This window comes from Doryrhamphus excisus, linkage group LG8, assembly GCF_037039965.1.
Source record: "Doryrhamphus excisus strain RoL-2023G ecotype Guam linkage group LG8, RoL_Dexc_Guam_v1.1, whole genome shotgun sequence".
NCBI lineage: Eukaryota > Metazoa > Chordata > Actinopteri > Syngnathiformes > Syngnathidae > Doryrhamphus > Doryrhamphus excisus.
Genome location: NC_136364.1, coordinates 17,335,764 through 17,362,262, shown reverse-complemented (window position 1 = coordinate 17,362,262; position 26,499 = coordinate 17,335,764). Strand labels below are relative to the sequence as shown.

At 40.4% G+C, this 26,499-nt stretch overlaps 4 protein-coding genes across 5 annotated transcripts in view; 2 read left to right on the top strand and 2 right to left on the bottom strand.

Moving 5' to 3' along the window:
• The first annotated feature begins 367 nt into the window (after positions 1-367).
• LOC131134358 (uncharacterized) lies at positions 368-5,209 on the top strand. The gene is made up of 8 exons (XM_058079536.2): positions 368-907; positions 2,000-2,204; positions 2,719-2,848; positions 3,642-3,735; positions 3,832-3,968; positions 4,049-4,191; positions 4,264-4,461; positions 4,579-5,209. Exons 2-8 carry the CDS (start codon positions 2,194-2,196, stop codon positions 4,694-4,696), a joined length of 831 nt encoding a protein of 276 aa, XP_057935519.2. The 5' UTR covers positions 368-907; positions 2,000-2,193; the 3' UTR covers positions 4,697-5,209.
• A 958-nt stretch (positions 5,210-6,167) lies between these two features.
• On the bottom strand, positions 6,168-17,675 carry golim4a (golgi integral membrane protein 4a). Of its 2 annotated transcripts, none has more exons than XM_058079521.2 (16): positions 17,076-17,675; positions 13,619-13,693; positions 13,366-13,415; positions 12,814-12,867; positions 12,580-12,730; positions 12,231-12,313; positions 11,269-11,352; positions 9,714-9,878; positions 9,361-9,633; positions 8,809-9,071; positions 8,600-8,676; positions 8,462-8,517; positions 7,970-8,188; positions 7,786-7,854; positions 7,406-7,516; positions 6,168-6,874 (listed from the first exon to the last, which is right to left on the bottom strand). In XM_058079521.2, exons 1-15 carry the CDS (start codon positions 17,260-17,262, stop codon positions 7,409-7,411), a joined length of 1,914 nt encoding a protein of 637 aa, XP_057935504.2. In that variant the 5' UTR covers positions 17,263-17,675; the 3' UTR covers positions 6,168-6,874; positions 7,406-7,408. The 2 variants fall into 2 exon arrangements, with proteins under 2 accessions (XP_057935504.2, XP_057935503.2); XM_058079520.2 differs by having other exon boundaries at positions 7,418-7,516.
• A 1,254-nt stretch (positions 17,676-18,929) lies between these two features.
• Positions 18,930-22,676, bottom strand: LOC131134643 (lysosomal amino acid transporter 1 homolog). The gene is made up of 7 exons (XM_078792927.1): positions 22,068-22,676; positions 21,744-21,873; positions 20,533-20,620; positions 20,344-20,444; positions 20,055-20,156; positions 19,623-19,808; positions 18,930-19,104 (listed from the first exon to the last, which is right to left on the bottom strand). Exons 1-7 carry the CDS (start codon positions 22,268-22,270, stop codon positions 18,988-18,990), a joined length of 927 nt encoding a protein of 308 aa, XP_078649053.1. The 5' UTR covers positions 22,271-22,676; the 3' UTR covers positions 18,930-18,987.
• An 802-nt stretch (positions 22,677-23,478) lies between these two features.
• The window catches only part of veph1 (ventricular zone expressed PH domain-containing 1), a 55,769-nt gene continuing 52,748 nt past the window's right edge, over positions 23,479-26,499 (top strand). Inside the window, exon 1 of the mRNA XM_058080026.2 lies at positions 23,479-23,638. The gene's annotated coding sequence lies outside the window, so the exon portion shown is untranslated. The remainder of the gene's footprint in view (positions 23,639-26,499) is intronic.

Here is a 26,499-nt window from a genome sequence, read left to right as displayed (position 1 = left end):
CCTTATATCAAATGCGGTTGAGGAAGCCTGGAGCTGGGTGTCTGACAGGTGAGCTGAGGAGACTGCAGAACTAAGGCGGGTTGCCATAGAGACCAAGCAGGGCTTCCAGGCGCACTGAAAAAGGTCCACTGCACCATTTTAAGGATGTACAGTACATAGAGGAAGAAACAATAACACCAGCTGTATTCACTCTTATACTCAATAAAAATAGAAATGTTCCTAAGCTTAAGTGTATTTTTTATGGCTTTTCTATTGCAGTATTTAATACAACAGAGACATTGTCACTGTACATTTAGATCATTGTCCAAGTACAACAAAATTTTTTGGATGTGTTCAGTAAATCTGGTGAAATAAAAAAAATAATAATGGTAAAATAAAATAAATAATTTAAAATTTGTTGTAAGTAAATGCTGCAATTGTAAATTTTCTGATCAAATGCTGGTGAGAAACCCAAGATAAAGCAGCCGTCAGTTGTAGTGCTAAGCTAGGGGGAACTATTAAAGTTGAGGGTTGTTGCCACCCGAATGAATGACAGTGGGAAGAACCATACTGTATTTATTGCGGTTATCGGGGGTGGGGGTCTTCTTTCGCTACAGTTACGAGTGTGAGTTATGTTGAACAAGAAAATAAACTTTGCTCCTACCTTCGACACTCCGCCTCAGACTTCTCTTTTTCGGTTTTACACTCTTTAATGTGACAAGTTAAAGCAGAGGGTGAAAAAAAATGGATGGAACTCCGGGTCCCGCACCGGAAGCAGTAGCTAGCTGCTCACCAGGAAAAAAAGGATAACTATTAAAAAAGTTTTCCGGTTAGGAGGTCATGGACGACAACTTTTCCCAGATGTGGAGACGCTTGCGAGCGAGGAGTACAGATGAACCGGAGCCTAAGTCTGCTACTGGACTGCAAGGTGAGGCACCAGCGACCACTTAGGACTCGGTGTGTCTGGTTGTCACAGCCAGCACCCGCCATTGTTAATTGAACAAGCCCCGCCTACTAACACAGACAGTTGGATCATGGCGCCTGTCATTTTATATTTGCTCACATGTCAACAATAGAATAATGTTTGCAGAAACATTTACTATACACCTTGACCTTCTTGATACAGCCTGTGTGATATCTTTAATGTAAGTGTGACATCGTTGTTCTTGTTCATCGTGCAATAAATTCTGGAGGGGGCTTGTCACTGCTGTCTTTCCATAGAGAGGAAAATCCAGCATTTTTTGAAAGACTTTTTTCAAAAGTCACAAGTTTGAACACACTGTCACATTGAGTGTCTAAGTCTAAAAAATAAAATAAATAATAATAATAATTCATTTTCTACCGCTTATCCTCACGAGGGTTGTGGGGGTGCTGGAGCCTATCCCAGCTGTCTTCGGGCGAGAGTCAATGTACACCCTGGACTGGTTGCCATCCAGTCACAGGGCACATATAGACAAACAACCATTCACACTCGCATTCATACCTATGGACAATTTGGAATGTTTTTGGAATGTGGGAGGAAACCGGAGTCCGGAGTCCCCGGAGAAAACTCCACACAGACATGGCCAAGAATGGGATTGAACCCTGGTCTCCTAGCAGTGAGGTCTGCGTGCTAACCACTCACACACCATGCAGCCCATAATTAATATTAATAATAATGATATTAATAATAAAAAAAATAGCCTTGCAATTAGCTCCATGTATTGTTTTGGGTTGAATTGTTCAATTTCCAAGTTCAATGAAATGAAAGCATGAAAGCACAAGAATGTTAGACAAACACAGTGGACAAATTTAGAGCAGTAACTTGATACTAGCAGCAGCAGCCAGGTTATTACGTAACAAGCAAAGGCAGCTCATTAAAACATGTAAAAAAAAAAATAATAATAAATCCCTCTCATCTGCTTCATTCAGTATTAAATTGCTACATGAATTAATTTTTCATCCTAACTCCCAATCCATATATATATATATATATATATATCCCTCATATCCACCTTCCTCACTTGCACACTGTCGCTAGGCAACGCACAGGAGTGACATTCCTGTAGCACTATGGGAGCGTCTCACCTGACTTGAAGCAGCCTAAGAGCGGCAGGACTCGGAACAAAGAGCGTCTGCCTCCATGGGTCAAAGCTGCAGATTCACGCAGCCCGAAAGAAGCGCTAGCTATGTGTTGTTAAAGAACGACAGCGTTTACCTGCACAAGATCGGGACATGTCAGAAAGGTGAGATCTATTTCAACCTATTTAAGTATGCATCAATTATAAAAATGAATCGTTTATCACTACTGTCTGTATGTATATTGTATGGAAAGTTATTATTATTACCGTGCTGCTTTGATATGTATTATTGCATGTGTTAATATAGAAATATCCATCATACTGAGAGCTGTTATTGTGCTACATTAGCAGGACAACACTTTGATAGCAGGTGTACCTAATGTTGTGGCCAGTGTGTGTAAAGATATGAGTAAACGTAGAAAATAAATATCATCATGACTCATCCTTGACCCCTCGGCACATAACTAAAGTTCATACCGGTTCATTTGGAACTCTGCATTTAAAGAGACGGTATCAATAATAGAACAGCACACATTATAAAGCAGTGGTAGACCTGCTCAGGTGTCCCTGCCTGTAACACAAGGACTCAGCCGGGGGTCGGGTTCTCAGTCCGCACACACTGAACTTCCCGTACTAACAAAGTGTTCTTCTTCTTCTTCTTCCTCACTTTCCTTCTCAGTTCTTCAGATGTGAACACATTGAGTGGCAGCCTTCCTAAATCTCACTCGTCCCGCTATTCTGAACTCGGTGTGGCACACTTACCTGCATCTGTGCACCACAGTTCTGATTCTGGACTTGGATCCACACCTGTAAGTGATAGATACACCTTGCAATGCTATTTTGCGTCCGGTTTATGCCGATCACATTGGGATGATTTTTGCCCATCGATCAGAGCATCACAGCAAGTCAACGATCTTCAACATAACTAGACCGCCATGCTCTTTTTTAAAGATCCTCTATTTATTTCAGGATTGCTTTTCTGATTTTAAAGAGCTACGGGAAAAGTCAAAGATCTTCTACACAACAGAGATGCTTTCCTTTGTTGTTTTTAAGGATTCATTCATTCATTTTCTATCGTTTTTCCTCACGAGGGTCGCGGGGGTGCTGGGGCCTATCCCAGCTGTCTTACACCCTGGACTGGTGGCCAGCCAATCACAGGGCACATATAGACAAACAACCATTCACACTCACATTCATACCTATGGACAATTTGGAATATGGACAATTTTCCATACCTATGGACAATTAACCTAGCATGTTTTTGGAATGTGGGAGGAAACCGGAGTACCCGGAGAAAACCCATGCATGCATGGGGAGAACATGCAAACTCCACACAGAGATGGACGAGGTTGGAATTGAACCATGTGAGGTCTGCGCACTAACCACTCGACCGCAATGCCGCCCTGTTTTTAAGGATCTACTACAAAAACACAAGTCAAAAAAATCCTCAACAACATAAGCACTTCGCCTGCTAGTCAAAGATCATCTACGTATATGACAGAAGATTTTAGCTGTTTTTTTTTTGTCCATACTGCAAAAATGCAATTTAGTGGAAAGTTCATTTCCACTCATTTTCTTTTTTTGGGAATTCTTTCCTTCCAGCTTCCATCCAGTCGCTTCCGGTTTGTATCATGGCATCGCCTGCCGCAGTGCGACCTCACCGGTGATCAGCTGAGCTGTCCCAGGGTCAGAGAAGGTCTCGCTATGAAATACAAAATTATTAAATTATTACATAAAATGAAATTATTACAACTGTCGTTAGCTGATGTTTTTAAAATGGTGTCATTCAAAGGGCCATGTCCTGAGGAGATCTCTCACAAAGATAGGGATGCAGCTGGTGTGGAGAGATGGAGAATGAGGAGGATGAGGACAGAGGAGGAAGGACAGAGTTGGGAGGAGAGAAAACAAGAGAACTGGGAGAACTGTCTGGTCAGTTTGTTTGTTGACATGACGTGAAAAAGAGAGCGAGAGTGAGATGTCTTCCACTTCTAACTGCTGCTTCCTCTCAGGAGTTAAATCTATCCTACCAGGATTTGGGGGATCCTTTCCAGCAAGAGAACTTCCTCCGCATCCTCCGCAGGTTGATCCGCGTGGAGCAACTGCAGCTGGTTGACAACTCTCTCAGCAACCTGAGTTCTGTCCGTCTGCCAAGGTATGTAGAACAGCACATCCTTCCACAATAAAAGCCTCCTGCGCACTGACGCCATGATGTGGTTTTTATCAGGTGCAGGATTCTAAATCTGCACTGTAATCACCTGGTGTGTTTACGCCAGTTGCCAAAACTGCCAGCTGTGGAACAACTTTGCTTGTCCGAGAATGCCATCAGCTCCCTGGGGGGACTGGACACTCTGAGGAACAGTCCTCTACGATCCTTAAACCTGACTCGCAATCCTGTCACCTTTACTCAAGACTACCGTGCACGGTAAAGTGCTAGCTCAAGTAAAGTGTCCTATTAGTGACACCCCCCTCCATGTGTAACTTGCTCAGCTTTACAGATGCCGGTGCAACAATACATTCATTCTCACTTCCTCCCCTGCAGTGTTTTCTCCTGTTTGCCAAACCTTGAGGTCCTGGATGGAGTCCCTAAACTGCCAGAAGACAACATCCACACTGGATTACACGCCCCACAAATCACCAGAATGTGCAACATCTTATAACATTTTCCACAAACGGATATAAGTTGTCTTCAAAACTGGACTGAAGAGAAACTTTTTACTGCTTTTTTTTAATTTTTTTTTTTTTTTTTTAAACGTGCCATACAAATGCCAAAAAAAAACAGACCTGACCCCAAGGTACGTTAATGAAAGAGTTAGTTGGAGGATAGAGAATCCATTGCCATGTCTTTCTTAAATATTTTAGTTCCATTGTGACAATGACAGGAATGGAATCATTGAAGGAAAATATTGAGTATGAAGATAAGGCCGATCGCAATACTGCTTTTTTAAAAAAAATATATTATTTTACATACATTTAATCTGAAAAAGGCACACAATGTTTTTGTGAAATGTTTGCAAATGTAGAAAAGTTATGCACATTAGTTTTTTATATTTAATACTTTTGATAACATATTGTAGAAAATGTAGAACATCTGTAGAAAAGTGAATACTTATGCACGTTAGTTTTTTATATTTAATACTTTTGATAACATATTTTTTAAAAAATCATGTTTATGGGGTGCTGTTTGTAGAATTTTAAGAATTTTTTTTTTATTTTGGAATAAGACTGTCACATAAAATGTGGAAAAAACTGAAGCACTATGAATACTTTTTTTCCCGGATTTTATTTTACAAGTTAGTGGTAATATTAATAAACTAGTAAAAACAAAAAAAGCATCATCACATTTTGTATGGAACGTCAGTTTGCTGAGATTTAAAAATAAATGCCTCCCAAATATGGTTTGTTTCTAAGTTGATTGACTTTTGCAAATAAATTAGAGATCGATTTGAAGAAAAAAAACATGATCTAAATACAAATGTGTGTGCCTTCTCTGTGCTGGAATTAATGCAGTCACTTTTAAGCTGCACCTGCAAAGAAAAACATGTTTTATTGGTTAAGTCCCAAACCCTAAATAAGTAGTCACGTGTGCCTGCTTTTTATTATCAGATCAAGCAGAAAGCAGGGCCCCATCTCACTAACAAGCACTTAAAACAGGCACAAACTGCCACTTAAATGCCTCATTGGCATGAATGTAAAAGTGTACAAGGCTTATCTCGCTGCACGTGTCGGCAGAGAGGCGAGTAAATGAGCTGCAGCAGCAGACAAGATACAGGTCAAGGAGACGCTTGTGATCTCCGGGGATTCATTTGGAAATGTAATCATCTGAAGCTGTTTTACAGTCTGCTCTCAAGACAATGTTATATAAAAATGACTGTCAAATTGACAATTTAGGGTAAATGTTTTTCTTATGACCAACAGATAAGTGAATACAATAATTCAACTACATTTATCCAATAATAGCTGGCCATGGAAAACATAATTGAAATCTTCTTTATTCCACACAATTGTAGCATTCATTAAAATCCCACTTTTGATTCAAATAATACAAGTTTAAAAATATACAAATGAGCAACATGTATTTTACTGTACATTGTATAGCAGACTGGCAGAACATTGCATGAGGCTTGTGAATGGATCATCAGTAAACTTGTAATATAGCAAACAATGTATTTTACAGTAAGGCAGGAAAACATTGGCTGGTCTACAACCTGTACAACTTCTCTCCTAAGAACTCTGGGAATGTGGGAATGGAAAGGCACATGCTGACATGACACGGAAATAGCTTTTTGGACCGGTTAGTGCAGAATGCAGCTCTTATCTCAGTGTCATGAAACTGGTAAACAAAAAGGGGTAAAAGTTGCATTTTTTTTTGATTGTCAGAGGCTTCACAATCAATGAACAATAAATAAATGAAGACATGTTGACTGTCCATTCTGTCTTTTTAACATCAGGATAACATTAATTTATCGTAAAATTACATTCTCTGTATGTGTGGGATTTAAAGGGCCATCAGGATGTAGACACTGAAGCCACAAATGAAAACAATGTGCATTTTACGAAATCATCTCCGCACTTTAAATTCTGTCCCATTGCACAGTGTCAAGCGGATCGGTTCCATCATCAGCCTTGTCACATCTCCAACTGACCTTCTTGGAGTCTTGACAGGACGGCTGTGGTCTTCCTTTTTGGAAACGAGGAGGAAGACGCTCGGTGAGCAGCTGCTTGTCGTCTTACATCTCGGCTCGTCGATCGGTTCCCTCGTCTCCTTCCTCCTCCTCGTAATTCTCCTCCTCGATGTTCTCTGCGTCTTTGCCGTGGGTCTCTTCTCTGTGTGGTCCCTGCATACAAATGCATCATCACCGTTAGAAAAACAGCAATATCTGTAGCTGATTTATAATTTGGCAGGACACTCATTGTTCTAATTGTAGGCAGTGGAATTAATTAATTTTCAGTGGAATTAAGCTATACTGCTATCCAAGCGGCTGCACAGCGGTCGAGTGGTTAGCGCACAGACCTCACAGCTAGGAGACCCGAGTTCAATCCCACCCTCGGCCATCTCTATGTGGAGTTTGCATGCGTGGGTTTTCTCCGGTTTCCTCCCACATTCCAAAAACATGCTAGGTTAATTGGCGACTCCAAATTGTCCATAGGTATGAATGTGAGTGTGAATGGTTGTTTGTCTATATGTGCCCTGTGATTGGCTGGCAACCAGTCTAGGTTGTACCCCGCCTCTTGCCCGAAAACAGCTGGCTCCAGCACCCCCCGCGACCCTTGTGAGGATAAGCATCAGAAAATGAATGAATGAATGCTATCCAAGCTATACACTGTATATTCAAGTTTACTGTCCCATGAGAAGATACAGTACCCACATTTTAGCCCACCTGTTCCATGTTCTCCTCCTCATTGTAAGTATCATCTCCTTCCTCCTCTCCTTGGTCATGTTTCTCTTTCTTCTCCCCACCAGCTATGTCCTCCTGAGCCTGAGTGCAATATAACAAGTGGCATTATTAATTTTGATTAGACTGTCAGGCGTGGAAATGTACACACTGTCATGATCATTCCAATGAATGGACATCTGTTTCCATGCCGTTGCAATGATTGTTTTAGCTCAGCTTTGCATTGCTGATGCCATGACGTTGTTTAGACTATAAACCAGTGCTTCAGACGCCATTAATGAACGAGTTCCACAAGGATGATGCCGATTCTTGATAATTATACTTGGCATGCAACAAATACAGACGTGTCATACCTCCTCATCTGCTTCCTCCTGGTACTGCTCATCCAGATTGTCCTCCTGCTGATCTGGGTTTCCAGCAATCTAAGCAAAGAACAAGAAAGTGAGAAGGTGCTCCAACTGGCCCTTTGGAAGAATACCATCATCATAATAGTATCCATTGTTATTTTTATTGTTATATCCAAGCCCTCCCACTCACCACCAGCTCGTCCTCCATAGCAGGATGCTGGATGCCTGCGTGTGAGTCTTTGTGCTGGCCCCGTGCTGCCGGCTCCTCCTCTTCCACTTCATCCTCCACAACCTCATCCACTTCATTATCCCGGTGATGGGACTGCTCGTCCTCGGCCTCCTCAAACTCGTCCTCTCCCTGGTTGTTGGGGTCATCTTCGGGGTCCAGTTCCCTGCCGTCGATGGCAACCTGACGTGGACGAGAAGAGTAGGAAGAATGCATATTAGACTTTAGATGTTGAGTTTATTGTAAACATCATATGTCAACTGCAAATGAATCAGCAAGTAGCCTGCTAAGTTAACTAATAAATAACTGATACAAACACAAATACAGCACCGCACTGTATTTTACTTCCGATTATTATTGTTTGAGTCATAAAAGAACCGATAATATCCTCTCCCTCAAATCTTGAGGTTCAACCTAGCTTGCAAACACAATAGTTTATCAAACAGACAACGTCACCTGCTGATGTTGAGGCACCTTCACTTTGTCCTCGTGTAACAGATGAGCGTGTTTCTCTGTGAACACAGAATGAAGCAAATGAACTCTTGTGACACGGTGACAGGGAAATCAGTGTGTGACAAGACCACAATGTCTCACCTTCTTCATTGTCAGCAGGGTGCTCCTCTTCACCTTGGACTATGTCATGGTCCAGGTTTTCATACTCGGCCTTCTTCCTGATAATGACAGCACAGGTTGCTCAGATGGTCAGTGAATGAGTCTGGACTCACATTAAGACTCATTTCAGGTTTGTTCTTTAACAGCCCGATTTAAATATAAATAACCACCACCCGGTAATTTAATCTGACCTTTGGTGCTCCTGTCTTAGCAGCTGCTCCCGTCGGTCCGCCTCCTGATGATGCTGCTTCTCCCGCTCCTGCTCGTCCTTCAGCCTCACCTCCCTCTCCCTCAGCACCCTCTCTCTCTGGGCCTGCAGGGCGTCCTGTTGCATGTGGATCAGCTGGCGCTCTTTGGCCCTCTGCGCCTCCAGGCGTTGCTGCTCCTGCTGCTGCTCATAAGCAGACTTAGCACCCACCTCCTGAATGTGCGGCTCATGTTGTGGATCGGCCACCTTTTGAGTGATATTTAGATTCCAGATATGAGGTGAACAGACACCAGAAGCTACTATTAATCTGTGTTGCAGGCATGTAATTAATCTTTGGGGAAAGATTAAAATGACAATGTAACAATAAGTGGAAGGTTGCAAGAAGATTGCTATTAATCACAGATCACAAGTCTCATTTCCTTCTGAGATTAAAGCTAATTGATTTGTTTGTGTGGTGGCTTTGTTTTGTAAAAAGTGTAATTCATTTAAGGATTTACAATTATGCAATACAGATTAAAAAAATAGAGACACCCACTTTTTGTGGTTGATGTATATGGCTGTGTAAGGCGTTCTCGTCTGGCTGTTCCAATTTTGGATCGCCTTCCTCATCGTCTTCCTGCTCCTCCTCATCTGGCCGCTGGTCCTGGTCCTCCTCCTCTAATTTTTGAGGCTGGCCGGCTTGAGCCATCTCCTCCTCTGCCAGCTCCCGCCTTCTCTCTGCCTCTCCCTCCTCCAAGCTATGCTGGGACATGGTGGGGTGAGACTGGACCTCGGACTGAGCTTGGGCCTCCTCTTCTTGCTGGTCCAACTGTCCGACAAAAAAGTTCAAGCTGAGCTGTATTTACATTGTGTGAGCTTAAAGTAAAAAAAAAAAAAAAAGTATATTACCCTAGACTCTGTGTCATGGTGATCTTTTAGGACGGGTGTATCCAACATGACAGCCTGCTGGGGATTGTGATCTGGTTTCTGGAACACAAGACTTGGCTGAGGCTGTCTGGTGTCTGCTGCCTTATTCAGGGACTCCTTCAGCTGTTTATATTCATTCACTTGCACCTACATTAACAGAAGGACAAAAATATTACCTTGACAATACAGGGAAAGAAGTATACAGTATACAAAAGATGCAGTATTATGAGAATAAAGTTGAAATATTATGAGCATAATTGTAAATGTTAAGTGTTTATTTTCTGTTTTACTCCTTTATAAATACTCTTATTTACAAAGTTGATTTGATGTACATTTAAGATGAGATGGACTACAGGCTCATTGGCTCTCTATGGAGGTTTGATTAAAAATATGTTCTGCAGTCTCTTGCGTTGTCTCCCTTCCTCCATTCATTCTCTCTTAATGGATGACTGACAGTTCGTATCAGTATCAAACCAGATAAACCATGCTCCCCCCGCCTCCATCAGTGTGCAGGAGAGACATTCGAGCGGAAGCAATGATGGAGGCCAGGCTTTAAAAACACATTAACAAGAGAAGATGGAAAGCCTGTCAAACAAATTAGCAGCATACATACATACTATATGTTCCCGTTCTTCATGGGTAAGTCACTTTCAAAAAGTGTCACATCTACTGCTACATACAGTACATGGTACATACCTTGTGTTGTTTACTATACATTCCTGAACAAAAATGTAAGACCTGAACAATTGAAAGATCACCAAACACATTGAAAGGTGGAATAAAGTTTTGTTCTCTGATGAGAAAAAAATTTAACTTTGACGATCCTGGTGGCATCCAACATTACTGCCATGACAAGGAGATCCCGACTGAGATATTTTCCACACGGACCAGTGGAGGGGGTGTCCATCAAGATCTGGGGTGTTTTTTTCTTAAGTGCAACAATGGAGCTTCAGGTTGTGCAGGGACATCAAATATAATGGCTATGAGAAGATTTTGCAGGAGGCATCCCTCATGACTGTCCTAGAATGTCCTTGTCTGTGTGGTAATGACTGGCCTGACAAAGGAGTTCTTCCTTCACACTTTTGGACCATTCTGTGTGTTCCCCTGACATAAATGCAACTGAGATTGGAGATGGATAGCAAGGAAAGTCTATAAAAATCAGTTCCAGATAGTGGATGCCCTCCCTGAAGCCATCTTCACCACCTGAAGCAACATTCCCATTATTCCCACTCATGTCAAGCATGTCCAAACCATTTTTTGAGATTATTAACAAGACTCCTCATTTTTTGTGCTGTGGTCTTAAACATTTGGTCAGCGGACCTTTGTTGTTTGCAATAAATGGCTTACTCTAATTGTTCTTTATCTCACTCTCTTTGTGAAGCTCTACTCAAAGCCTCCTTAAGATCTTAAATTTTGGGGGAATTTTGTTTTTGACTGAAATTTTCAATTGGTCTTAAAATTTTGATCAGGAATGTACGTATGTGTAGTTTCTGCCTGAAGAACCTGCTTTAGGATCTGCATTCAGCTGAGTGCCTACCTGAGCTACTGCTAGTGCGTTCTTGTGGTCTTCCAGTGTCAGTGCAATCTGATCGTGTGCCGTCTTCAGGTCCTGATGTCTTACCTGAACACACAAATGCGCCAACACATTATATTGGCTACTAAATTAACTTAATTTTAGGACAAGCAGAACATTTAGGGGAGGGGAGCGCAAGTAAACATTCACATTTCCTCTCATTTTGACTGTATTATGAATAAATACTCCAATAACGCCTTATTTTCACACACATTATTGCGTTACTGTCTACCTTATTTGGGCGTTACTGTAAACTGCCGGGGCAGAAATGTGGAGCAGATGTTTGTCAGCACTAAAAAAATATAATAATAAAACAAAACAGGTAAATTCACTGGTAAGGTTGCCTTTCATTGTGTAATTTGATGCCTCTCTTAGAGTAATGGTAAATGTATTCTTCACTAATGTTTTTCTTTTTGATAAAACCGAAAAAGATAAAAAAAAGATTAAAAATCTTTCTCATATAAATCTGAGCTGCTTAAACAGGTACAGACAGTAAAAAAACAGTATAAACTTATGATGACGCAGGTGACCTATTTGTGTTTTATGTGACTGTCAGCATTTACATTGTACTTGATTTACAAGCACATCTCCACTGAAACAGTGTCCTCATTGTCTTTGTGCTATTTTGTGCTCATTTGTCATTAAATATAGGTCTGAAATAAAGAGTTATAAAACAACTAAAAGTTGAAGCAAATATTATTTGAGATACTCAACATTAGAGCGGGGCAAACATACGTATGTCATAAGTGTGAGAGACACTTGTAGGTTCGCTGCAGGGGGGAAAAAAAGTAGCTCTGAACAAACCGTATTGCTTGTTTGTTTTAAAAGACAAACTGACACTCATTTAGAGTCTGTGTACCAGAGACGCTAGTCTGATAACGCCCGAGAGACAGAAGAGAGTCATAAAGGCACAAGTCTTTACTCACCTGTGCATCCTGCAGCTGCATGTGAATGTCATGGTGGGCTTTCCTGAGCTGTTTATTTTCCTCTCTCAGGTTATACAAGCTGTCTGCATCAAAATGGAGCACAAATCAAAACATGAAATACAGAATTCACAAACAATATGCCCCTTTATACAATGGCCTCGGTGCTGTATTGTGGTGAATCCGCCCGAGCTTTTAAAGAAGCTACTGCAAACAAACAGGACTTCATTCCAATTCAGCTTGGTAACATACATATGTACATACTAAGAATGTCTACTAACAAAACCAGACATGCAGTTTTTAAGTACATCAGAAGACGGAGACAAAGTAGTAAGTAAAATGGGATAAAAACCTTTCAGCTGGGCCACCTCCGCCTCTTTGACGTGCTGCAGTTTATCGTAGCGGTCTCTGTGCTCATCCAGCAGCCGACTGTGATCATTTCCCTGCATTTGATGCTGCTCCTGCAGTTCGTAATACTGCTTTTTTAAGTCATCATGCTGGTTCTGATTGACAGGAAAGACAAGTAAAAAAAAACACTCAGTGTCTTATTTTACATTATACAGTTAGGTATGTATCTTAAGTGAACCTTTAACATTTGATGTTGAACTTGTAGTGAGCTGATTCTGCTGCTGGAGTCTTGCTGTGTGAGCACACACATAAAATGATGTCAAAACAAGTATAACAAAAACAAATGACTATGTTTAATTTAAAGAGCATTTTAAATACAAGATACATTATTTTCCGCACTATAAGGCATACTTAAAAGCCTTAAATTTTACACAATATTACATTCCTCCGCTAGTGTGAAAAACCAAGTGAAGCAAATTAATTCGGAGCTAGCCATCATTCCAGGAGGGTTAACAACAGGGTTTTGCTTCCGTTTGCCTTTTTTTTTTTTGTATATACAGTAATTCACCCCAGAGCTATTGAAGTTGAGGGTGTTGCCACCTGAATGGTATGAGGCAGTAGAAAGAATCATTCTATTGTGCTTTTTGTACAAGTGTGTTAAGAGTGCGAGTTTATGTTGAACAAGAAAAGTTTGCTCATAGTGCCTTATAATACGGTGCGCCTTATGGTGCGGAAAATACGCTAATTAATAGTGTTTTTTTAAACAGATGATTACAGGGAAGTAAAGTACCTTTTCCTTGTTCAGTGATTGTTGTGCTTCAAGTTTATAAACCAGGTAATCTGGAAGAGAGAAATGCTTTTGTCATCTAAATAAATATTTCAAACTTGTTTGGAAAAGGGTAGATCTAGTCTTCGTGCATTGTCATTATGAATTCTTATGCTGTCATTAGTCAAACATGTACTATATACCGGTAATATTTGTGAATTGACACGATTTATACACGTAACACAGGACTGAATGAGCATTTTTCTTTTCTTTTTACCTTCTTTGGCTTTTTTGTGCTCCAACTTCTCCTTTTGAAGAGACTTCTCCAGCCTGGAGCGATGCTCATACACCACTGCAAATGTGAAACGGTTAAAATAAACGGAATGTTTGAAAACACATGAGATTTGAGATGCTGACTTGAAGAGACAGAACAGGAAGTAATCCAAAACATGGTTCAGAGAGTGAGCTTCATTACAAACACACAGAGTATGCAAGGTGTGTCAGAGCTATACAAAGAGGCGATTTTGCACATTTGCACAAGTTGTTTTTTTTTAACTCTTTTGTTTTGTTGATACTCCATACTTCTGGCTGTGAGACAGACCTGCTAACCACAGCGCTATCCCATGGAATAATTAATAATTATTATTAAATATACACGATACTCCATGCTCTCCCCATTGTGGTTATCTTACTTAGAGCTTCCAAACACACATGAAAATGGGAATCAGCAATTTTTTTTTACCAATTTCCATGATATAAAAGTGTATGAACATTATGTGAAACAAAGCAGAGCTCCATGACGTTGACCTTTGCTGCCCTGCTGGTTTAGATAGGAGGATGATTGGATCTGTTGAGTGGACTAGTGGCACACGGCCTGAATAACGTCAATCACAGCGCACAGAGAAATGGCCAGCACTGGTTGTCTGTGTAGGGTTTATGTGCAGATTTGCACCCATGACCTTGCTCAAATAGCAGCGATTGCCACTATCTATGTGAAAAGAAACAAGAAGCAGCTGTATGGTACGCTATGGTATCAAGCATTTTTTATCTTCTTTAATGTGAGGCCAATAAAACCTTTTCACATCTTCTAAATTAGAATTAGGCAACATCTCTATTGTTACTGTCGTTTAGTGTTCTGTGATGGAAGTGTGTCAATATAAGTGAATTAGCTGCCCTGTAGCTCTCACTGCCCCATTTACTCTGCCATCGATAAAGCGACGCTACCAGCGCTGGAGTTGGCCTAATGGGCATAACATTCTATTAGGCTTTCCTGTCTCGGAGAAAATGTGGCAAAGTGCCAGGACCAAAACTGCCTTGTACAATCAGCTTTTGTCTTGAAACAGAAAATGAGACAAACATGAGTTTGCCCTTGAGAAGACATTATGCAATGCAAGTGTATAATGTACACATCTGTGTTGATGGAAGCATAATTTTGGGTGCATGTTTTACTGCTTGCCATTAACGGAACCCTGACACACATTCAGTGCCTTGTGTAGTAAAAACTTGATTCAGAATTGGTGAAGCCAGAATAGCAAGGTCTGTTGAGCAGCTGTTAATTTAAACTATTATTACAGCGTATCCAAACGCTGCAGCAAGTTAAAACATTGTGATATACATCGATGATGCAACAGGCCGACAGTACATTACAGTACATTATTGTACATTACAGTAATCTCTCATTGATCATGGTTAATTGGTTCCAGACACGATCATAAGTGACTTCCCGTAAAGTAGGATTCCTTATTTATAAATGGAATATTTTTTAAATGGACCAGTCCAGGGTGTACCCCGCCTCTAGCCCCAAAGACAGCTGGGATAAGCTCCGGCACCCCCCGCGACCCTCGTGAGGATAAGCGGTAGAAAATGAATGAATGAATATTTTTAAATGATGCAGCACAATTATTCCATCCATTCATTTTCTATGCTGCTTGTCCTCACTAGGGTCCCAAGTGTATGCTGGAGCCTACCACAGCTGACCCTGACTCTGGATTGGTTGCTACCCAAGTGCCATTTCTCGTTTGAGTGATCATAAAGTTGCTGTTTTCCACATCAAATATCTTGTCGGACATTTCTACATTTTAATTGCAGCTGAGTTTCTGCAGGAGCCACACAGTCAAGAGATCGGAAAGACCTGGGTTTGATTCTCCGATTGGCATCTGGTTGTTGCATTGGTGTCAATTAAAGGCCGGCCGATATATATCGTGCCGATATTTGCATTCTTTACTTGAATCGGTATTGGCCGATACGTGCGTAGATAAACTTAAACTATGACAGAAATGTTTTGCACAAGGTTGAATATTTATTCCTTTTAAAGTTGATAATGACATTTCAATTTTAAATGTGTGTTTAAGAAAGCTGAATCCGACTATGTTCAGTGTTTACATTTCAATAAATATTTGTTTAAACTTGAGACCGGTAATATTTGTGATCATTGTCATTTTTTCATGTAAATTGAGGGAGCAAAAGCAGTATTGGCCACAAATATCGGCCCAAGCAAAATCGGCCATCGGCGAAGGCTGATGGAAAAAAATCGGTATCGGCCCCCAAAAAAACATATCGGTCGATCCCTCGTGTCAACACAGTGGAATCTAAAGTTCTCCATAGTTGACACAAACACAAAATCAATTGAGTGGAAGCGGCCACAGTCTTGCTATAGTGTTTAACCTAAGCACAATAGGAATTAACTACTGTGTCATTGTGGTATAAGTAGTTAAATACACTGATGCAACAATGCCAAGTAGTCAAACAGACTGAGAAACAGCTTCTTCCCAAAAACCATTACCACCCTGAACTCAGACATACAAGTCTGAGTCTGGTCATTAGCGTAATGCAAATGTGCAATATTTCCATCACTGCCTCTGTTTCTACCTCAAACATATTTATTTATTTAACAACTCAATACACTAAATACAATACATTCATATGTGACTTTTACTCATCTGTATACACCAGTCATTATTCGCACTAAGACCTATTCATCATTGCACTAAAATTAATATATCTGCAATATGTCTGCTCCTGTGTGTGTATATTTTGGATATCTTGTTTAACTGTCTTTTTTTTAACTTTACTTTTTAACTTGACTAGAAGAAGCTCTCCAATCTTGTTGTACATCTTGTATAATGACAATAAAGGCCATTCCATTCCATTCCAAGTAAATCACAGTTCAAAGTATTACAGTGTATTTCTAATACAGGCACGCCAAATTATTTTTTTTATATATTTTTTTAAATAAATAAGCAAAGATTTAACCCCCGCCCTTGTCGCCACCCAATCCCAGGGTGTTATTATAGCACACATTTTTTGTCACTCCCAATGTTTTTGACTGTAGTGTCCTTGATTAAACGCAATAAACCTCACTACATCTAAGGGTCTAATACAAGACCCAGACATGCCCTCAATCCACTTAACTCAGTTGAGCTCCTTGCTAAAACCTAACCTGGCTTGTCACAAGATTAAACAGCACCTTAGGGCTAAGGTGTAGGAAAAGGTGTTTTGAGGGAGGAGAGGAATAGTACAACAGAGTTGAAATTCCAATTGATTTTCCTGAGGTTTATGTATATTTGCTGTTCACTGTGTAGTTTTTAGTGTAGCTGATGAAAATGGAAAACAAAAAAAAGTTGGTCAAATAGCAGAAGCTTCAAAATATGTTAAGTTGTCGGCCATAATAACACAACAATCGAACAAAAAAGACACTGTTTAACAGAGTTTGGCGCAACGAGGTCGTTGTTTACCTTGGAGTTGCGCCGACAGTGACTCTTGGTGCTGCTGGTACTTGAGCGCCATGGCCTCTGTCCTCTTCAACTGCTTGTGCATCTCGTAGGATATCATACCACCGTACATCAGCCCGCAGACCACCGTCACCAGCAGGAGACATTGGAAGATCCTCCGCTGCCTTCGCGAACAAACCCCGTTCCCCATGTTGGACCCGCGCCCCTCCCCGCCTCCTGTGCGAGTAAGCCCCGTGTCTGCTACTTCCCGACTCAACTTTCCACCTCGCCCCTCAGTTCGGGAACATTTTCCACGCAGAGCAAATAAGTTAAAAGCGAGACATGGACTGGCGTTAACATTACTTTCAGACGACAACCGTCATTCGTAGCTTTCCTCCGTGTGCACCAAAGTGGCCGCTCAGAATTTTGACTTGACGAGTCACGGTTAATGAAAAACGACTCACTCCTTTTTTTCCTTGGAGATGGTTGCTTCCCTAACACAACTAACATAAGTTTTGCTGAAAAAGTAAAGTTTTACGTCGCCAACGAGGCCTGCATGGCACCTTTAACTTCAGTTACGTGTCATCCCGGTAGATGCCTGCCATCCAACCGCAACTCTACAGGAAGTTCCGCCCACATGACCATTAGGTTTTTTTTTTTAAAACCTCGCTCGTATTAGTATACCTTTCACCTATTGGTAGCCTGAGACGTCTATCAAACAGCGACTCATGGTCGGGTTGAGTATGTTCTGAATTCAGCAGTATTAGCTGTACGGCAAATAACTATATTATCAAAGTTGCACTCAAAATGTCTCAACTCTCTTTATTATAAAGTCAATCAAATCACTTAAATAGCTTAAGGCACCATGAGCACATGATAAACATGATTCTAGTACAGTACTGTGAGGTAATATTACTATACGACTCAGTTGTCAATTTTACAGTGTTATGCTGACACTAAGAACATTTAGTAATTTTCAAATCTTATTAGTTTTTTACAATATTAACAATATTGTCAGTGTGCATGTAAACCAAGTCAAAATGTATTACCCATATTTTATAAAATTCATATATACATATAAAGGTACACTTTTGCGAAAGACAACAATGGATGCTTCACAGTAAAGACCTGTTAAGAAGGCAGAAAAAAACTTTCCTTCGCAAAAAGTAAAACAAATATTTGCATCAATACTTAATATCCAAACGGGCTGTGTACCGTATTTGATAGCACTCTATGACCATAACGGGATAGAATATTGCATTACAGATATTCAGGTATGATTTGTCATACCAAAGTCAAATGCACTTTCTTTTGCTGGAACTGAAAATACACTCCTAAAAACAAAATTTTAAAACCACAAATTTACTTTTTACATTTGTAGGTTCTAAGTAGAGCTTCAAATTGCAAAAAGAAGAAATATGAGTGAAACACATTTTTGAGAAAGCAATTTATTGCACAGCTACAGACAACTGCTTTTGTTTCTGGAAAGGTGTTGGGCTTCAGCAACAGTTTGGCATATAGTCCAGCTTCATATTGGCCGGAATTCACAAAACTGTTCCATGTGAAATGCCATTGACAAACAAAAATATTTCCCTCTTGCTGGCCACGAACCACCAACTCCAACCACTTCTGCCTGACGCTTGCCTCACCATTGCTAACACCATAAACAGAGCAAAGCAGAGCTGGGGGAGGGCAGGCCTAAAGCATATCTGAGCACGCCCATATAAGGAAGTCCGGATTGCATTGACATCATAAAACTTGGTATTAGAAAAAAACTCTCTGAAACCAAGCGTTCAGAGTCATCCCAAACTTATTACAAGAATACAACATTCTAACAACAATTATAGGTCAGAAAAGTGGAAAAAAGCATAATTTAATAGTGTGTAGTTGTTATGTTGAGTAAAGTGCTGAAAGATGGTGGCGAGTCTCAGGTTTCTTAAACTGCTGATAGCTCCTCTTCTTCACACAGTAGAGGTTCGACTTCTAATGCAGCAAGTACTGCGTGTTGTTTGTCAGAGTTGTTTTTCTTATACATAATGAACTGGATCGTCACCTGGTCATCAAGGTCAAGGTTCAAAGGGAATATAAAAACTGACAACTCATTCAGTGGCTTGATTTCTTTGACTTATGATCACATTTTTGTTGTCGTTTAACATAATAGTTTCATTTCAGTTTGCATGTTCTCCCCGTGCATGCGTGGGTTTTCTCCGGGTACTCCGGTTTCCTCCCACATTCCAAAAACATGCTAGGTTAATTGGCGACTCCAAATTGTCCATAGGTATGAATGTGAGTGTGAATGGTTGTTTGTTTATATGTGCCCTGTGATTGGCTGGCGACTAGTCCAGGGTGTACCCCACCTCTCAGACAGCTGGGATAGGCTCCAGCATGCCCACGACCCTTGTGAGGTAAGCGCTAAAAAATTAATGAATTATCCTATTAGTAGAAAAAAAAGTATTTTAGGGACCGTGTCCAAATTAGTGGTAAATCAACAACACATTCACTGTCTTGTGAATGGAATGGGAGCTGAATTATCGCCCTAACGTATAACTCCATTTTCAATTTCAAGGATACAAGGAAGTCCAAAACGAGGACTCCCAGACTCCCAATGAGCCAGGCCAGATGCTTGATGATGAAGTTGTGTCTGGAGTCCTTTAGTGATGGTAGTACTACAATGACACTCAAACCGTATGTCCCATTGCCCATCATCGCCAGAGCAAACAGTAGGTAGGAGGTGCCCTCGGTGGACTGCCTCTGAAACTAGAACAGAACAGACAACTTGTGGCCAGTGTAGAATACTACATAGCATCAAGTCTTTGAATGCATCTTCTGAATGCCTTATACTGTATATGTACTTTAGTGGATTGCCATTTTATGCTTGAAATTTTTAATTTAGGCAAAGTTGGAGTGTTGATGAATTTATTGAAATATACATATTTTTACTAATTATATGCATTTATTATTATTACTTGGGATTATTAATAATGGCAGGAAAGCATCACTTACATTTTTGTAGAGCTGTGGAAAGCGGGATGCAAGGTAGAAAACTGATGCCAGGTATCCACATACATAGCCAGAAACTTCTAATGATTTAGAAGTAGTTGTCCCCTGAAGAAAATATATACACAAGAGTACTATCATCCATCCATATGCTATGAAAATTATTACTTTGGGGGAATAAATGGGCATTTAAGACAATGTATGTATACAACATTGATGATGATGAACACATTAGTGGAATACTGAAGTTAAAAAGTACTACATGTGGATACTTTTACCTACAAGAGATACATACTGAAGCTGTGCTATTGTCTAAGATGAGACTGGGTGAAACTATAAGGAATATTGTTGCGGCGCCACACCACAGAAAGCACAGCCACTTCAACACAGGGCTCTCTAGAACACAGATACACAAAGCATTGATTAAAGAGTAGAAAGATTCAGTGCAACTCAGGCCTAGAATCTTAAATATCATTGCACTTACTTGTGCTGGAGTTGTTCTTTATCTTATAGTAAATAAACTGTGAGATGAGAACCACGTCTGTAAAGATGTAGAATATCACTGTGATCATCTGCGAGGAAAACACATCACACATACAACGCCATGACTTGCAGTTACTTGTGTTAATATTTCTGACAATAAGCTTCAAAAGGCATAGAGAGGGACAGGTACAGCTCATAATCTGATGTTGTTTTGAGTTGTACCCAGTCCAGGTTATACCCTGATTGTCACCCAAAGTCAGCCGGAACAGGCTCCAGCACACCCCAGCGACCCTCGTGAGAACAGTATGAGTACCATAGTGATATGTAACGCGCTAACGATAGCGCTGCGCCCGAGATGGATCCATCGTTAGCGCACAAATCGATCGATTTCTGCGCTCACGATCGATGGTATATTACTGCGCCCGGGATGGATGTGTGTAGTTTGTTTAGATGCCAACAGATGGCAGCGCTGAGCGTTGTTACTTACAAGAATCAACAAGAAGTCGATGCATGCAAATTTCAAATCTTTGATTAATTGTCAAGCAGTTCACTTTGTTACCGTTCTTGGCGGGGGGGGAGTGTGAACCCTAACCCCAACCCTAACCCTAAACCTAACCCTGTCATTGTATGCAATTAGCAGATCAACGATTGTCATTATATCGTCAGCGCAGTGTCAAAGCATCGGTCTCCAACGCAAGGCAGTTATATCCATCGTGAGCCTCAAATCGATCGATTTCTGCGCCAACGATGGATCTAGCTCGGGTGCAGCGCTATCGATCGATCACGCAGATCCATCGTTAGCGCGTAATATATACACTGTCGGCCTCTATTCTCTTACATGTGACCTTCTCACCAACAGGCCCCAGACTGTGAGTGAATTAGCGCGCAGACCTCACAGCGAGGAGACCAGGGTTCAATTCCACCCTTGGCCATCTCTGTGTGGAGTTTGCATGTTCTCCCCGTGCATGCGTGGGTTTTCTCCGGGTACTCCGGTTTCCTCCCACATTCCAAAAACATGCTAGGTTAATTGGCCACTCCAAATTGTCCATAGGTATGAATGTGAGTGTGAATGGTTGTTTGTCTATATGTGCCCTGTGATTGGCTGGCGACCAGTCCACGGTGTACCCCGCCTATCGCCCGAAGACAGCTGGGATAGGGGATAGGCTCCAGCACCCCAGAAAATGAATGAATTAATGTTTAGAATGACTTTACCTGAATGGGAAGCTGGCTGGTGAAGTAGCATCCTGCGAAGTTGGTGAGATCTCCACTGAAGAGGAAGAAGAGGAAGCCAAAAGACATGGCTTGATCCACTTTACCATTACGATAGGCTTCGTAGACCTGACTAGAAGATAGAAGAGATATTCCTCAAAGTTAAATGATTAATTTGGTCTTATCTGGTTTCTCATGTAGGGCAGAATGACGTCAAGTGCTTGAACACCACTACTAGGTGTCGGTGTATGTGCCATGCACTGTCCATTATAATAATTGCCAGACATGAGTAGATGATTACAGAGATAGATAAAAATATATACACACGGCAAAGTGGATAGCAGAAAGCACAACATGGAGAAGAGCCCAATCACCACACTGCTGTACTCCCACACGTTCTCCACACACTCCTCTAGCAGGTAAAGGATCCAAGGCGTCCCATTCAAGCACACAGGACGGTCCACCGCTGGCGAGCTCCAGTTGGTGGCCGGCACGCCCTCACTTTTTCCGGGGAAACGTGCGGCGGCCATGAGGTCAAGTCTTCGGTCCTCAAGATGTGTTCTTAAGATGCGCGCTGTGTGCAAATTGCAAGGAGGCGAATGTTCCAAAATGGAAGCAGCGCTTTACCAGCCCTAAAAGGAGAAAAAACGAACCACTGTCCCAAAAACTCTTCTCAAAAGTTTTGAGTTTAGATCTCGTTTTTTTTTTAGCTTATTGTTTGCAAACACAGGATGCTAGCTAATGATGCATCTGCATAAACCGGTTCGACGAAGAGAATCCTGCTGACCCGACCATGGCACAGAATGTTTGCATGTAAGCACGAACCTGTGCCACATTCTCACACGTTTTTGTAGCTAATATTATCCAATTTGGATGAGTGAAATTGATGTAGTCTCAAATATGGTGGGGATCCATCACCCCGGTCCAAACTCCAAGCGTCAATCCAATGTGTTACAGCAATTTCCTGTCAAATGTTCAAAAATAATCGCAATGTCGTGCCATATAACTGTATCATTCTTTTGTAAAAAAAAAAAGGCAGTGAAATTACGCCACTTTGGTTTACGTAAACACATGCTGCTTATCATTATATGTAATGAACCTCACAGTTTGTTGGAATAAAGTGTTGTAACATCTCTTATTTTGAAGGCAAAACTGTCACTTACCGGAAACTGTTTGTATAAGATTTTAAGCTTTACTACAAAATATCGTCCGGCTAAATACCGTCACCTGCTGGCCTTATTATGTACAACCCATGTTTTTAAGTGGTATCCTGAGGTCCCCGAAGGCAGCATCACAATACGTTTAGTTGCTCCCTTGTGAAGACATGAAGGAAAACTCAAACAATAGGCCATATGATAAATAATGTGTTTATTAAGTATAATGAAGAAAAGGTACGCTTCCTATTCATGTTATTACTTAATCAGGCATTATTCAGTGTTCAATAAAGGCGATATTTATCACACATTGTGTACTTCTGACTGAAAAATGTTTTATTAGCTTACTGCTAAACATTCTATTTAATTTACTATTATACATCTTTACCCTAGTTTGTCCCTTTACTGTATGTAACCCACCAATTTGTCTGTGACATGTCTGTGACTGTGACTTTCAGAGGTCCTTGAAATCAGCACCAGACCTCGTCCCTCCATCCGTCCACCTGTTGCGCGATGTTACTCATTCTCACCACACGGTGTCGCCCTTTCCAATGTCATCCTACCCCCGACGGAATGGTGTTTCGGTGGGGGGAACTTGAAAGAAGCTCGCCGGGAATTAAAATGTGTTGCTATGTGTCGCTTTGTATCAAGCCCTGGAGCCACTAAAGCTCCACGCAGCTACCCATTCACATCCACGGACTGTGTGTCCTCTTCTTCTTCTTCTTCTTCTTCCACACGGAGCAGGTAAGCTGCGCAACGCTGGGGGTGTTTAGAAGAGAATCAGGTTGTTTTGTTGCTCGGTTTGCTGTCAGGAGGGACGCGGTGTTAAAATACGTGAATTCCGCCCACATTCCACGATTCTGTTAAAGTTAAGTGGATGACCAAGGAGGGAAAGACCGAATGGGACAATAACAGGACTATAATTTATCACGCAAACATATTTAAGAGGAAATAAGACTTGTTAATGAGTGTATTATACAACTATTACACGTATACTTTGTGTCGTGTCGTCACATTGGCAGTGGAATGTGTGGGTTGGAGTTTAAAGGCAAGTTAAGTCGAATTCCACCCATTTTTATCATAATAAAGAAGTAGGGTGTTGAGTGGCACCGTCCTTGACCTTTGACCTTGATTAGCTTATTTCAAGGCTTGCATACAAGTACTGCCATGCATGTGATGTGAAACCTTTTGCTATGGGTGTAAACACACAGTAACCTATAATGATCCAAAATCAAAAACATGTTAACTAATTAAATCCCGGCCATTTTTCAAAAATGCCCGTCATCTCCATCATGTCTTCAAAGACAGACATCCTCCAGATTGGGAAACTTGGTTTTAGGAGGGAGGCTGAGAGATTTGCCTGCAAAAGTCAGCAGTGAGTTCATGAATAATGAATCCCAGTGAAAATACACGTGAATGTGAGAGGCTATTCCACGAGAGCTTTTTCCCTCAAACGCTGTGGAAATCCTCTCAAAGTGGAAAGTGTGAAGAGAAACCCCCCCTTCCCATATTTACTACTGAGACACACATACAGTAAACTACATTATTACACAGCCGCTTTTGAAAATCTTTTGCGTAATAGAATTTATTCCAGTGGTGCAACTAGAATATGATGACAATGGAGCTGGAAGCCATCTACTGTAGTGTATATGGTGTAAGTCATGTGACTTAAATCCATTATAGATGATTACCAGTCACGTAAGCACATAAAAATAGAAACTAAGAAAATGGTAACGGTTTAGTTTATTTTGAACATACTTCAGAAAATGACAATTTGGAACATAATGCTGCATGTTTACACTTGCACGAAAAAAAAAGATGTCGTATTTAATGTTTCAGCAATTACTGATCAATGCTGACAGGAACATTGTATAAACAATACATAACATAATAACTTACTGTATTAGTACACTACATCACTGTTGCCAATGTTTCAGTAAGATAAGTAGCTATTGGCTGTCCTACAAGTGCTTAGAAGTTGCAAGTCATCATCTAATTTGCATATCATTTGCATATAATGTTGTTAAATAGGGGAAAAAAACAACTCATCGTAATATTTCTTCTCGTAATAGTTTCCCCCAACTTTAATAACGAAATACAGCTTTATTTGTTTGTTTCTGTAAATATTATGACTTAAAATAAATTATTTATTAAGTTAAATTTTTTTCACAATATTATGCAATATTATGTTTTTGTAATTTTTTTTATTTTTAAATAATACAATTTCTCTTAATATTTTTACTTTATTCTTGTAAAATTACAGCTGTTCTCTTCATTTCCGCTGTTGTCTTATTTTAAATTTTCTAACTGTTTCAAGTTTTTTCTTGTAAATTTTATTCTTGGAATTATGACTGTTTCTTCATAACCTTTTCACTTTATTTTCATAACATTTTATTCTCACAACTTTTTCCTCAACCTAATTTTCCAAATATTACAATTTCATTCCTTGTTTATTTTGTTTTTCATGATGTTGTGCTTTAAAAAAATAAAAATAATAGTTTTTTTTCCTACAGGCCAATAAAAAGTACACACTTTGGACACCCATGTTCTACACAGTAATCTAAATATAGCACAAGTGTGTTGTTTTATTGTTAAATGTCAAGGAAATGATGGACACATATCCGTTTTTTGTACCTAAAACTATGCAAAAAAAACCTTCACATATATCCACAGAATACTGAGCATTTAAAGTTTTATCAATGTTCCAGTTTTGGACATAGATAATAAAGTCAAGGTTGAACGTATGCAGAGCATATACCCTTTTATAGATACAGTAGATAGATTTTATCAACCCCATTAAAGGAATTATAGCAGATCTACTTTATCTTAATGGCAACTATTTCACCCTCATGCCCAGTCTTGGTTTTTATCACCGATACTTTTCACAGCTCTTGCATATGGAAGTGTGCTGATGCGTACTGCCCAGTCAACTGTTGTGAAGTTTTTCAACTGTTTGGTTGTACGTCACCTCAGTCGATGCAGACTCAGTCACCTGTAATGATTGCTTGAAGGTGATATTGTGAACTTTTTTTTTGCTTAATACAATATGTGGCTCTTGCATTAAAGAGCAATTAGCATCAGATGCATCGATGCCGTTGACAGTTTCTGTTGGTGCAATGCTGCATGCTGCTACTTTCTGATGTAAAAGATGCAGGTTTCATCCCAGGATAGCTTAGTTATAGACAAGAGGAGGTTTGTAATGGGGGGGTGCCAGTCTGGAACCAAATTTTTGTCCCAATCCACTCCTGATTTGAAATACTAGGGAAACCGATAATATGTATTAATGTATCTGTACAATGCAACATAATGGAGAGCATACAAGCGTAGTCAGGAGTCACATTATATTTTGAGTACTATATATTTGTACATGTTGGTAAGGTTAAAATTACAAATGAAAGCCTCTCCCGACACTCGGGGGGGTCTGTATTGTGGAACACTGCCTTACATTAACACTGCATGAAGGGCATCTCCGACATGATAGAGTGAGAAAAAGGTATCCTCCCATACCGTGTGGAAGTGGTACGTTTTAGGCTTCTTAAGTTTAGACGAAATACATTTGAGGCTATGGTTAGCTGTCTATCTTGCTAGCTAGCAGACGTCTCAAG